Raw genomic sequence first — 12,916 nt, 5'->3', positions numbered from 1 at the left:
CATTTGTAACTGGGAAGGAAGGGGAAGGGAGTGTGACTTCACTGCTGTAAAATCATCATTACAGCAGAACCAGGTCCAGCTATCTATTCACCCAAGTACTTACATGCTGCTGCTCATAAATACTCTCCTATAAAAAAAACCTACATGTCTAGATACAAGGTGCAAAGGTAGGTTGCTGGGGTTTTTTTTAATGTAGAGCTTACTATCCACGCTTGTGATGCATCACTTGAAATATAGGACACTGGATAGTAATAAAGATTAAAAGTGACAAAGACAGCTGTTTAATGAGGTGGTATTATTTATGTAAAGCTCAAAGAATCACACACTTCATACAGACAGAAAGAAACACAGGCTCTGCCCTAAGGAGCTCAGAGGCTAACCAAACAACACAACAATGATGGATGGTACCCAACGAGCAAACGAAGGAGGCATTTTATGCTCTTGACTCTCTGCTTATCTTTACAAGCTCAATACAAGCCAAGGCTAAGAGATAGGGTTAACTTTAAAGGAAAAGCATGGAGTAATAGGATTAAGCAGGATAGACCAAGTGTCAAAACAGGAATATGCATGAGAGAAGGCAAAGAAAAGAGTGGGTGATGGAAAGAAGGCAGGTGAGTCATGAAACTTGGCTAGACCAGTGGATAAGGAAGAGAGTAGCTGAAGCTTTGGAGTCATTCCCTTGCACAGAGATATGCAAGAGCTAGGGTGTTTCTCTTTGGCAAAACAAGAGAAAAGCCCAGGAACAGATGTGATGAAGGTTCAGAGTTAGCTGTTGCAGCAGCAAAGTGATAAATTTAAGCAACCCACTGCTGAAGAGACAATTTTTAGACATGAGTAGAGGAACGTAACTGGTTGAGATACACGATGATCTCAGACACATTAATGAGAAACGACAGAAATAACGACACTACATAGAACTAGAGACAAGAAGGACTTAGTAACAGATGATGGGAATCGTTTTGTGTGCAGTGCATTTACTGCATAGTCTCTTAGTGGTTCATCACTTCTGACACTGACATCTCTAAACAGTAAAATAATAAACTGAGGCAAAACTACAGATGTGGGAAGACGCCACTAGTAGACAAACACAACCTAAGGGCAACAGTCTTCTGAAGGTGGTTGTAAATACACGTTTCAGTATGAAACTAGAGACAGGTAGCCTCTTGCAGTAATCTGTAACAGAAAAGAGTGCATGCCACAGCCTAAGTGCCTGAAGTGCTCGAATGTGAAGTCTAGTACATCCCTATTTCCCTATCTTCTAAGACCACATCTTTATTTTTCGTTAATACATAGCTACATAGAAGTTTGTTAGGACAGGCTGGAATCAAAATGTTCTGCTTATTCATGTACAAGCACAAAAAAGCCATGGAAGTTTTCATAACTGACTTTAAAAGTTAGTTTTCCTTGGAATTGTGATTATTCTATTGTAGGAAAAGAAATAGGAACAACAGAAGTCTGGAGAAAATGACTGGTTAATAACTGTAACTGGTGTCTACCTTTAAAATCAGATTGTACTAGCCTTTTACTATACTATGCACACAAAAGGCTTGCTTTTTGAAACTAAAACCAGAAACTAGCATTCTACGTAGCTTCACATATTTGCCATCTGATTATCCACGTTTCTTTATACTTTCCAGTCACTCACAACAGAAATAACACACACAAAATTCACTTAAGGAATCCAATAATCAATTACTTTTTTTTCTAATCTCAGTCTGGAATTTGCTCAACACAAAAAATGCAATGCCAATATGACAGGTATCTCCAGCAAATATGAACATAGCATATGAGCCAAGGCTTCAGTTTCCAATACTAGGTATGCTTTTCCATTTTTAAAACACTGCAAGTGACTGTATAATTCACGTACAGACACTGTGAGCATAATAATCGTGTGTTTAAATGAGGTACATAATTACATGGGTATAGATTTGAGAAAGCAACTTCATGACTAACTTCTTGAAAGTCATATTTTAAAGGCAATTCTCTGACTGTGAAGATGTTTTTGGTGTGTTGCATACTCATTTAAATGAGCACTACGAAACGCCAGGCTATTTTCAGCTTCCAAAAGTAAGATTTTGTGGTTTGAATTATTTGACAGCAATGTGTAACTGGAACAGTCATTTAAGTATGATGCCTTGTTGTCAAAATCATATTATTAATTCCTGTGGATGAATACCACAGCAATTACATCCACAATCTATCAGATCTTTGATAAGACAAGCACATGACTGAATAATTTTTATATAGAAACTGACTTGCTTGTTTTTCTTCTCTACTTCTGTAACAGACAGTAATTAATTCATCTCAAGCAAGCCTGTCCATCTGTTAGATGCTGAAACGTTTAGGGCCATTCCAAGAGGTAAAGTAGGTGATTTTATTAGGTCTGGAAACATTTCAAACTTTCTTGCATATATTTTTCCTCTCATTTGAGCTGAAATACCATTTCAGATGCAGCTCAACCAAATGCACAATATAACTGCTCTGCAGGCTGTTACTGCAGCAAAGGCTTTTCAGGGATGTTAAAAACAGCAAAAGGAAAAAAGCACAAACAGGGCCAAATATGACAACAGATAAGAAATACAACATATACATGTGACACTGGGCTGAAGTAGCAGGAGCCTTGTCCTGGAAAAGGGAAGTGATGGCATCTCCTTCTCTTACCACCAGTGTGCCTGAGAGCAGGCAATATAGCAACAGAAAGATGTATGGAATTTCAAAGAACTGAGACAGTATCAGCAAAGAAGTGAGTTTTCTGAGGGAAATGATGATGTATAAGGGGAAAAGATCTGAGACATATAAACACCAGGAATTAAATGGTATTAGAATGCTGGACATGGAAAAGACTGAATTAAGTGTTCCATTTTTATAGCTCAAATCTTCATAATGTTTTCAAAGCAACGGAAGGTGAGGAGTATTAAACCACCTCTCAAGCCAACATACCTAATCCAATAATGCCCAAAGTCTCCCCTCTGATCCTGGCAGCTCCAGAAGCCACTTCCCGGATCTGTTCAACACTCTGTACCCTTGTGCCTTCCCGCAAAGCCTGGTGAAGCCAGGTGGTTCGCCTGTACAGGTTCAGAATGTGGCACATGGTAGAATCTGCCGTTTCTTCTACCGAGGCAGCTGGCACGTTACACACTGCGATCCCTGCAAAGAACCGGGGGAAAAGATACCAGTTGCCAAACATTTCTTACTTTTTCCCATTTAACAGAAACTCACGAGTATGATGTTTAAATTTACAGATATTTCAACACCTGTTCTGCAGAAATACTAAGTTTCTGACTGTAATGGCAGACAGACTACTTGACATAATGGTTGATAAATATGCGCAAATATTTTTTTCTTATTTTTTATTGCTTTTTATTCTGTTTGCAAACTAAGGCAAACAGTAAACAAATAACAGAAACCACAAAAGGAAAGTACTGAAGATGTCAGCTTAGAACACAAGTCTTGGTAAGCATTTTAGATGCACACTGAGTTAGGTGTTCTGAATAGCAAAGAGAAATCTGCCCTGGTCTCAACAGTGCAGTTAATTATAATTGTTTAGATTGAACTGTGTGAGTTAGTTTTCCACCAGTGAGCAGATACCCTCCAAAAAGCTATCTATACAAGTTATAAAAAAAAATTAAGTAATTTATAATGACAGAAACCCTTATAGAGCCTTCACAGGATGACTATTGGTATTTCCAATTCACGTATAGGTAATTGTAACACAGAGAGCGACAATTTGCTTCGTGTTGCACATAGGTTTGTAGATTTATGACAAACAGAATCCAAGTCCTTTCCTGGTCCCTCAAATTAAAGAGATAAACCATCTAACTGTCAATAGGGAAATATAAAATCTGCTTCTGCATAGCATGTAAAGATAATGCAAAATTAAGTCCATGTTCCCAATTGCTGAAAAGTTCCAGTTGAAAAGAGCATAACATCAAGCAGCTAAAGACCATTACAGATTTCCACAGACAATTGTGGAAGACAGATTAATTCAAGACTCAAAATACTCCTTTTTACTTCAAAAAACAGCTCAGGCAACAGGTGATTGTAATTGCATGCAAGTTAACCCATCCTGCTTTTTACCTTCCAGTACTCAATATACAGCAGTTAAGCAAATGTTCACTTGAAAGAGTTTGTCTCCCTTCTGACTTGTCTCTCTTCATTCTATTTACTACATTACCTGGTCTCTCTAATCATCAGTTCCCACAAACGTTTGTGTCTCAGTTCTGCTGACTGAGATCACAGTGTACAATGCAATTTCACAGCAGAGAAAAAAATGTGTTCTGTATCCTAAAAAACACCCTAATACTGTTTTCACTATCTAGTTGTTCGGGTTTTTACATAAATAAATATTCAATGAGTCCTCAGCAAATGCCAGTATATCTTATGAAGCAAGGAAGAAAAAAACATTTTCAATAACAGTAATATAAGTAATCTGACAAATAATAAGGTTATATCATATTTATCAATGTTCTACAGTCAAATGCCTTCATTCTGCTGCCCAGTACTTCTTTACAGCTCTCTTTTGATCAGTAAAAACCAACACCAGGAACCTGCAGAACTATTTTTCCTTCCTCTGCTGTGGACATATAGTATCTGCTGCGTCACTGCTCTTAGACTTACAAAAAGATGAAACAGCATCATTTGCTGGAGAATTAATCTTGGCATCCTGCTAACATCAATGGTAGTATGGAACTCAATTTTCTGAAGATTGAAAAAAAACATCAGTGGGGGAAAAAGTACAAAAACTGAAAAATAACATCCCTTTAAGTGCATCACATTAAACAGTTGTATTGTTTATACAAAAAAAACCCTTTTTAATGGAGCAAAAATGCAGGTTTTAGATGGTAAAACAGATTCAATATGCAAGTCTCCATATAGCTGGCATCAACAAAATAATGCTTTAAAAGAAGCTTAAAGAGTTGTATTACATACTTGGGAAGAGGAATAAGGAATAAACTCGATTTACACCTTCCTCCCTAATAGGCTTCCCTAGGAAATTTGGGGAAAAAGAAAATTTCTCTTCTAAACTGTAGGAATTTCTTTTTCCCTGTTTCCCCCCAACTTTAAAAATGGCTACTGAAAGGCAGAGACATGGTGAACCACAAAAAGCAACAAGAGAAGCAAGGATATGAAGAGACATTTCACATAGCAAAACATAGCACACACTCATCTCACATCCATTGCTTCTATGCTTCCTTCCCTTTCTCCTTTTCCCAACACTCTCAGCGATTTTGTGCATGGGTTCAATGCAGAAAACTGCAGGAGTCAACGGGCATCACCTTGACTCTCACTTCACTTGCATGCAGCTACACTCACGTGTATGTATTTTCTAGTCAACAATTAATAAAGTAGAGAAAAAGCAGATCAGATCTTAAAAGATTTTATCAACACAACATATGTTTTCATGCATTTTAAGGAACTGCTAATGTGAAAACACTTTTTAGGAAAAGCTAGTAATAACCCCATGAGACAGCTCTATGAAAAATATCAGAAAGTTACTATGGAAGTTCAGGAATATTTCAGATTTATGGTCTAACTCTATGCTGTATTTCTAAAGTGAATCAAAGCTTTTTACAAAAGCAATTAACACTCATATTAACTGATTGAGATGCGTATGATTTGCACTAGTTCAACAAATGGAACATTTGCCTCATCAGTGGTAAGTTAGTATTTAATTCCAATCATTTCACCCTAGCTATTAAAATCTGAGATTTTACACCATAAACCCTCCAGGATTTATTAATAGGCTTTTGACAGAGTGGACAATTTTATTTCATAAATATGGGAATGCACAAACAGGATGGATCACTGTGTAACAGTTTAACCACAACACAGGAACTGAATGATGAAGAATGTGGCCATTTAGCATTTCATACAAGTGAGAATTTCCTAAATCTGCTGTACACCAGCTTGAAGAATTATCTGGATGCATTTAAATTATAAGCTTCGGTTGCAGTTACAATCCAGCATGAAGACTGAAAGAAATAGTCAACAAACTTGTAAAAAATCTTCCTCTTATCAGGATTCTCTGCACAAATTGGACTGCTGACTGTTCGGGCTTTTTGATCTGTACCTAGGGTTTGGCTTTTGATCTAGGATTTGGCTTTTGATCTAGGATTTTACCCCAGGCCAATCTCTACAAATATACTTCTTTTCTGGGGCTCACAGTAGATGCGCCGAACTGTGGGACTACTTACAATATGTAGGAGCACAGCTTTGCATGCTTTCAGACCTGATCTCTTCTTTATAGAAGCTCACAAAGAAGTTGTTAGCCTCTGTCTGCTGTGCAAACTACACTGCCATTAGAAACAGGTGATTATTTTACTATCATTTACTGATAAACAGACCATATTACACCACCTTCTTACATCAATGGGATTATTACTAGGACTAAGCACTGTAACATTGCAATAAACATTTCCAAGATCTTCCCAGAGCATAATGGGAAACATACTTGGTCACCTCAAATCCTTAGAAAAGGAACGAAGAAAACGTAAGACATTTATTTGAGTGGTGGTTTGACCTTTACGTTACAGGTAAGAGATGGTTTATCCTAAGGTAAGAAACATACAAATCGGACTGCTGCTTTTTTGCAGTGGAACTATTGCACTAAGCACCATCCTTTCATAGTTCCAGTATCTGAATTTATTCTGAAGCAGCAACAACTGGTTCCTCTATGAAATCGGTATTTCTGTTTTATGGAGTGGTTTATTACTAAATCTCACGCAACATAAATAAGTCTCAGATAGTTGATAATGTTCTCATTTTTTATTCAAACAGAAGTAGTATGCCATGCTGATGGAATTATATTTCGTGATTGGATTACAGCAGTAGTAGTTAAAATATATAATTGGGGTAAAAAAGAAAGAGATGAAAAATTATGGCTTAACTCCTTGGGTTTATATTGAACAGGCGAATTGTTATCCTGTCACAAAGCTGTTAATATTATCACTTAATTAACTAATGCTAGTATCTCCATAATGATTTTTAAACACTTTGATGAGAAAATTATACAGCCTACATACAATATACAGAAAACATTAATGCAAAGATTTAGATGCTATCAGATTTCTGGAGGCAAGTATAAGATGTAAAATAATGTCTTTAATAGTCATACCTAAATCTCCAGCAGATTTGATGTCAATATTATCAAAACCGCTGCCAATTCGGACAATTATTCGAAGTGCTTTAAATTTCTCCAGGTCTTCTCGTGTTAAAGTGATAGTGTGATACATCAGTGCACCCACTGCTTCATTTAGTACCTATAAATAAAATAGAAGACATTTTTTTTTCTTTCATAGGATCTCCACTTAATCCTGTATACATATTTTCAGATATAAGACTGTAAAAGCATTAAATCCAGGTCTTTTGTTTTAAAGTTATTTCTCCAAGCATATTCCAGCCTCGTTACTCTCTTTCATCTCATGTATCCATTCTAGCATTCAGAAGAACTAAGTGACCTGCATTTGTGTTCTTTTTAAGAGGGAAAACTCTCCTCATTTCACAGGAGAGGCTCTGCAATATCAAACGCTAAGTACAAGCATCACTGGATTGCATCTGCACATGCAGATGAAACACAACATGGGAGCAAGCATGTAAACAGTAAGGATTTTTATGCTTAGGCAGCTGACACTCAGTTTTGAATGCAGTCACAGAGCAGTATCTCTTCACCATACACACAGTGGTACAAGCATTCACTGCGCTATTAAGACCGCTTCATACCTGAATAGAAAACATTCAGTTATCATTGCAAAACCCTTAGACAACAGAGACTGAAATCTGCCAATTCATTCAGAAGAACAAAGCGTCTGTCCCTTAGTTTACTGATCCTGCAACTAAGCTCTCACCGATAAAAAAATGGATGTCATATAAATTGGTCTGAAATGCCAAACTAGACGTTATCCATAAAATACAGCACCAAGGACTAAGAAACCGTACCAAAGCAAAAATTTTGCAAAAGAAAAGCAAACATAAATTTAGAGGATCTGACAGATCTGAGAATCTTTCAAATTATGCTAGGGTGCACCCAACCTAATCAAGAAAGGTTAAGAAAAAGTGGTGTGGAGAAAAGACAACCAACACTTTCCTTTTTATATGCAAACTGGATTATTTCACTTGTTCAAAACCCCTGTGTTTCTACCTTCAATGTACTACCTAACTTCCTAATCATTCTACAAGACACAAAACACACACAAAAACTTCAGTATCTAAGCTAGCTGTAATGACTTCAAGAGGTTCTTATGGCACACACTTCACGAAGTTATGTAGAGGCTCTACATGTCTTATTGAATAGACTTTTGGGTCTGGTACACGTACAGATTCTGTCATCTGAGTTATTTCTGCTCATATAAGCATTTTCTAGGGTACTGCAAGATGAGTAAGAATAATCAACATAAATCATTTTAAAAAAAACTATTGCAGCAAAACACAGTCTGGCACACAGAGGATTACAACTGTTGGAACCCAAGAACTGCAGCAGCAATTTTTAAAATTAAAAATACACAAAGAAAAATTTTAGAACAAAACCAAACTCCATAAAAATGATAGCAAACCACCTCTTACTGAATACTTTATAAAATGATTTATGCTATTTCAGCAGGTGTTTCTGGATTGGTAACCCCAGTTCTAAATCAGATAAAGATCAAAATTCTTCGAGCAGAATTTGGATTTACTTTTAAGAGTAAGAACTGAAAAAAAAAAATCAGAAATTACACATCCTTAAAGAATGCAGCTACAACATAATTCAAAGAACAGCTGTAGGCTCTGATCTTATAAACCATTATACACACAAAACTCTATGATTTAAATGGTACAAACAAGTCCTTTGGAAATTACATTTAGCAGTCACCAGTAGAAAGACTGCACTCATCAGAACGTGTTTCTTTGGGTTTTTTTAACTGTATGTAACAGCTCAAACAAAACAGTTTATTGGTTTTACTTCTACAGCGACATTACAGTTGGTACAGACAAGCCAAAGCCAGTGCCTGGGGCAGTCTGCACAAGAAAACGCCCCTCTTACAACCTGAGTGCCCACCTAAAATGTCCTTAGGGTGGGGAGGTTTTTTTCATTCCATCAATTCCTAGAAGAAAACTGTTGCAAAATTTCACAGCTACAATGATATGGAAATTTCTTCAAGTTTCCGGTTTCAATCTATTCACAGCCCAGCTTCCACCCATTTGTCCTGGCACCAGTACTGGCCATTTGCTTTAACTGTACTTTCTCTCTTTGGTGCTTAGAATCCAAATATATTTATAGACAACGATCATATCCCCTCTCAGCATTCATTTGGCTGGACTTCACAAGCCTAGTCCTTCTAGTCGCATCTAGGATGATGCCCTTCTACCCCCCTGATCAAGTCTAACACTTCGCCACCATGCTCATACAAGTCTCAGCAATTCTGCAGGTGACCACAACTACAACCGCACCAGTGTGCTACTGGAAGTCTCCCTCCACATGGCGTTACACCAACACTAGCACTGTCAGCAGCAGTGGATGTACTGGAAATCTCTCCTAATGAAGTCTCATACAACATGCAACATTTCTGCATGGCCATTGTCACACTCCCAGCTGGTCCTTTGACCAACGCCTAAAGCTGAATCCTTCTCTTGAAGTACACGTTTATGTCACACTCCCAAGTTTATAGCAGGACTTCTTTCTCCAAGTCATAGCACTTCTAACTTCAAGCCTCAAGGTCCTCAAGTCCTTTGTGATATCCCGGTTCTCTCCAATTAGCCACGTCCTCCAGTGTTTTATCACATGCATTTCCTCCCATCCCTCCAAGGTTGTTCTAGGCAGCTGTGACGCAGGAGAAAACATCCCCTGTGTAGTTTTCAGAACAGCAAAACCTGAAGTAGCTGAGATTACAAGGACCCACCTAAGGCTTGTATGACAGCCAGACCTTCCTCTCCCAGGCTGGAAAAGGCCCATGGTGTGCGTGTGGTTTTGTGTGTGCAGACAGAGAGCTGCCACTACTTTAAGTAGTGCGTTAAACAGGCATTAAAACACACCTGAAGTGGCTCTGAAATTTGTGTTTTAAAATCAGTGTTTCATTTGGGAAGCAGCTTTTCACTTCATAATCATGCATATTTTATTAACTCAGCCAGTCAAGAATGTAATATGGACTCTTAAGAGCACCAGTCTGGACCAATTTCACTACATTTTTGGACCCATCTAGGTTATGGTCTGGCACCAGAAGGAGATGGGTAAGTATTGGGAAGGTTAGGAATGTGTTCAATAAAAGGAAAAATATTTCTCAGCTATGGCTTAATGCTGACACTAGCCATTTCCACAGGCAGTTATTTACCCATCATATAGGATATGGAACAAACAGATACAAACGACAAATCTGTTAAAATTTCTTTGTAGTGTTTGAGCCTCTCATAGCATTACAGACCAGTTAGCAAGGAAATCCATTGCCAGCAATATAATACTCTGCAATTGTGTGTTATTTCACATGAATTTAACAATTTAACTATGTTACTTTTTGCAACAGGCCACGTGATTGAAGTATGCCAAAACCGCAGAAAATAGCAGCGGAAAACCTGAAGTTAGAAATATTCAGCACTGATTAATGTTAATGATACCACTTAAGAGAGCCAAAAAATTAATAGTGGAAGTTTCTATATTTTGGAATTATTTGTATTCTCAGTCATTACATATAATAAATGCACACTCGGAAGTTTGACAAGCTTGTCAACGAGTAAAATCAAAACTTGAACTAAATCCGAGTAGAAAATGAGACTGAAATCCAATATAAACATGAACAGTTCTGGAAAATTAAATAATCTTTAGAAAAAATAACTGTGCATAGGAGTACACTGAACACTTACAGAAGCACACCCAGTGGTGGAAGCATGAGAGAAACAGGGAGTATATGTGGGTTTTTTCATCATTTTCCATAATGAACTTGATTGATACAAGACTCACCAAATTCTAGTACAATTTTATTACAAAGATATCAACTTATGTCAATTTGAGTGAGATACCATTATTTAACAAGTTAGCTAGAAATTTCAGAGTAGCCTAGGTACGTGGCAGTCAGACAATACTCTTCCATGATCTCTTGCAAGGAAAGGTAACGGGCAAAATTTGATAGAGCACAAGCAGAGTTAGCTGTGTACCTTCAACAATCATTCCTGCCCTCATCAGTCTACTTTTGGGGAAGAAAGGATCCCAGACAAAAGTTGAAATGCAGGACAGGAGCTGGCTTCCTTCTGTTACCAAATGATTATGTAGCCCAATAATATCTACACCTTCAGACTTACTTCCAGGTGAAGCTATAGCACACTGCTTGTTGAAAGCCTTTTTCATACCCTCTTTAACGAGCTGACATCCTTTCCAACCACAACCGCTCGGACAGGTCTTTCTGCTGTTCTTCAACCTCAGAATGACTACTCTGCTTTCACAACGTGCCAGGTCTCCACAACTCTTAGAGAACAGATGACACGATAGTAGGAGACATGTCTATTTCAAAGAATTTAACAAATCTCGAGTACCAAATACTGAAGGTTTAAATCCTTTCAAAACCTCTTCCTATTTTTTCACCTTATTTCAGCACAAGACTATTTTAGCCATCATGTCAAACATGGCATAGGCACCACTGAGACACACATGCCTTGTACTATCTGGGGAATAACTTCTAGCATCTTGTGTATTTTTACAATGAAGTATATACATATTGTAACATGCTAAGAAAAGAACAGCGAGGCCTTCTCTTTGGTCATCTAAAGATGATGCTAGATTTTACTATGAGAGATTGATCTCAGAGGTTTGTGGATCAAATCTGGACCACAGAAACATAACACAGTATGTAAAATGCCAAACTATTTCAATGCAGAGACAGAACACATTTATAAATTACATACTGAATATGAAAAAAAAATCGTATTTTTTAATGAAATATTTACTAATAACACTTCTAGAAAATCATCACCAGAAAGTGCTATAGTATATTTCATCTGGTTCTAGAAACTACAGGGTATTGCGTTTCTTGGACTTGGAGTTTGATGTGTCATCTCCAAACCCCCCCTATGTTCCAGCATCAGCAGACTTGAGATATTTTGCACGTTTGGGTGGAAAAAATGTACTTTACCTAAACTGAGTAGGCCTTGCACTCTTTGACGTGCAAACTGTAGCTGCATGTCAAATTTGTAATCAACAGTCTGCCACATAGGGGAAGGCTGCAGCACACTTGTAGCTGCTCTCAAAGCCTTACTAGAACGTCACAAAGGGTTCAAGTGAAACTAATGCCGTTAAAACTAAAAAGAAACGCCAGTGTGCTCAAACGGTACTTAGGCAGTCTCCAAAACTGCTGGTCTGTGCTCCTTTTTACAAGTTCCTGTTTCTCTTTATGAGACCATCAGCTTGATGTTCAGTTCCTATGATCTATGGTACTGTCAGTAACCTACGCACTTCACGATACGCGCTCTATTCAGCCAGGAGACTGTCTAGCATAGACCCTAAATATTAATACTCAAGTTTATACTATACATAAATACAAGTAAGTATAAATATTTTATAGAAACATAAACAAAACTTACTTCCAGGCTCCTGAAAACACCCTCTAAAAACCTATACATCCACACATTGTATGAACTGCATATATACACACACAAAGTATGCAAGAGCCCGTTTCTCAACTTTTTTGAAATTTACTATTGAAAAATAGATACACATACAAATACACACACAAAACTTTATAAACAGCATGCACAGCCTACAGCAAACTTCCTTTTAAAACCTATATTGAAGCAAGCCTTTCAAACCCAGGATTTACTGACAGTTATATGCAGTTTAACGACAGAAGTCACTTTGAGAATACAGACTCTGAAAACACTTCTACTAAATAAAAGGCTTTAATGAAAAAACTTTAACAGGAGTTCTGTGTATTAACTCACATGTTCTATTAATAAGGCTGAA

The 12,916-nt window shown here is 37.4% G+C and overlaps 1 protein-coding gene across 10 annotated transcripts in view; it reads right to left on the bottom strand.

Moving 5' to 3' along the window:
• Positions 1-12,916, bottom strand: part of CTBP1 (C-terminal binding protein 1) — a 251,580-nt gene that overhangs the window by 20,019 nt on the left and 218,645 nt on the right. For all 10 annotated transcript variants that reach the window (XM_056340802.1, XM_056340858.1, XM_056340795.1 and 7 more), the window contains 2 exons: positions 7,115-7,259; positions 2,941-3,147 (listed from right to left, as the gene is read on the bottom strand). In XM_056340802.1, coding sequence (XP_056196777.1) covers positions 2,941-3,147; positions 7,115-7,259 — 352 coding nt within the window. The remainder of the gene's footprint in view (positions 1-2,940; positions 3,148-7,114; positions 7,260-12,916) is intronic.

The sequence above is a fragment of the Falco biarmicus genome, chromosome 1 (genome assembly GCF_023638135.1).
Source record: "Falco biarmicus isolate bFalBia1 chromosome 1, bFalBia1.pri, whole genome shotgun sequence".
NCBI classification, from domain to species: Eukaryota; Metazoa; Chordata; class Aves; order Falconiformes; family Falconidae; genus Falco; species Falco biarmicus.
Note: the sequence above shows the minus strand (reverse complement) of the source record. Positions and strands in the feature narration are given on the sequence as shown.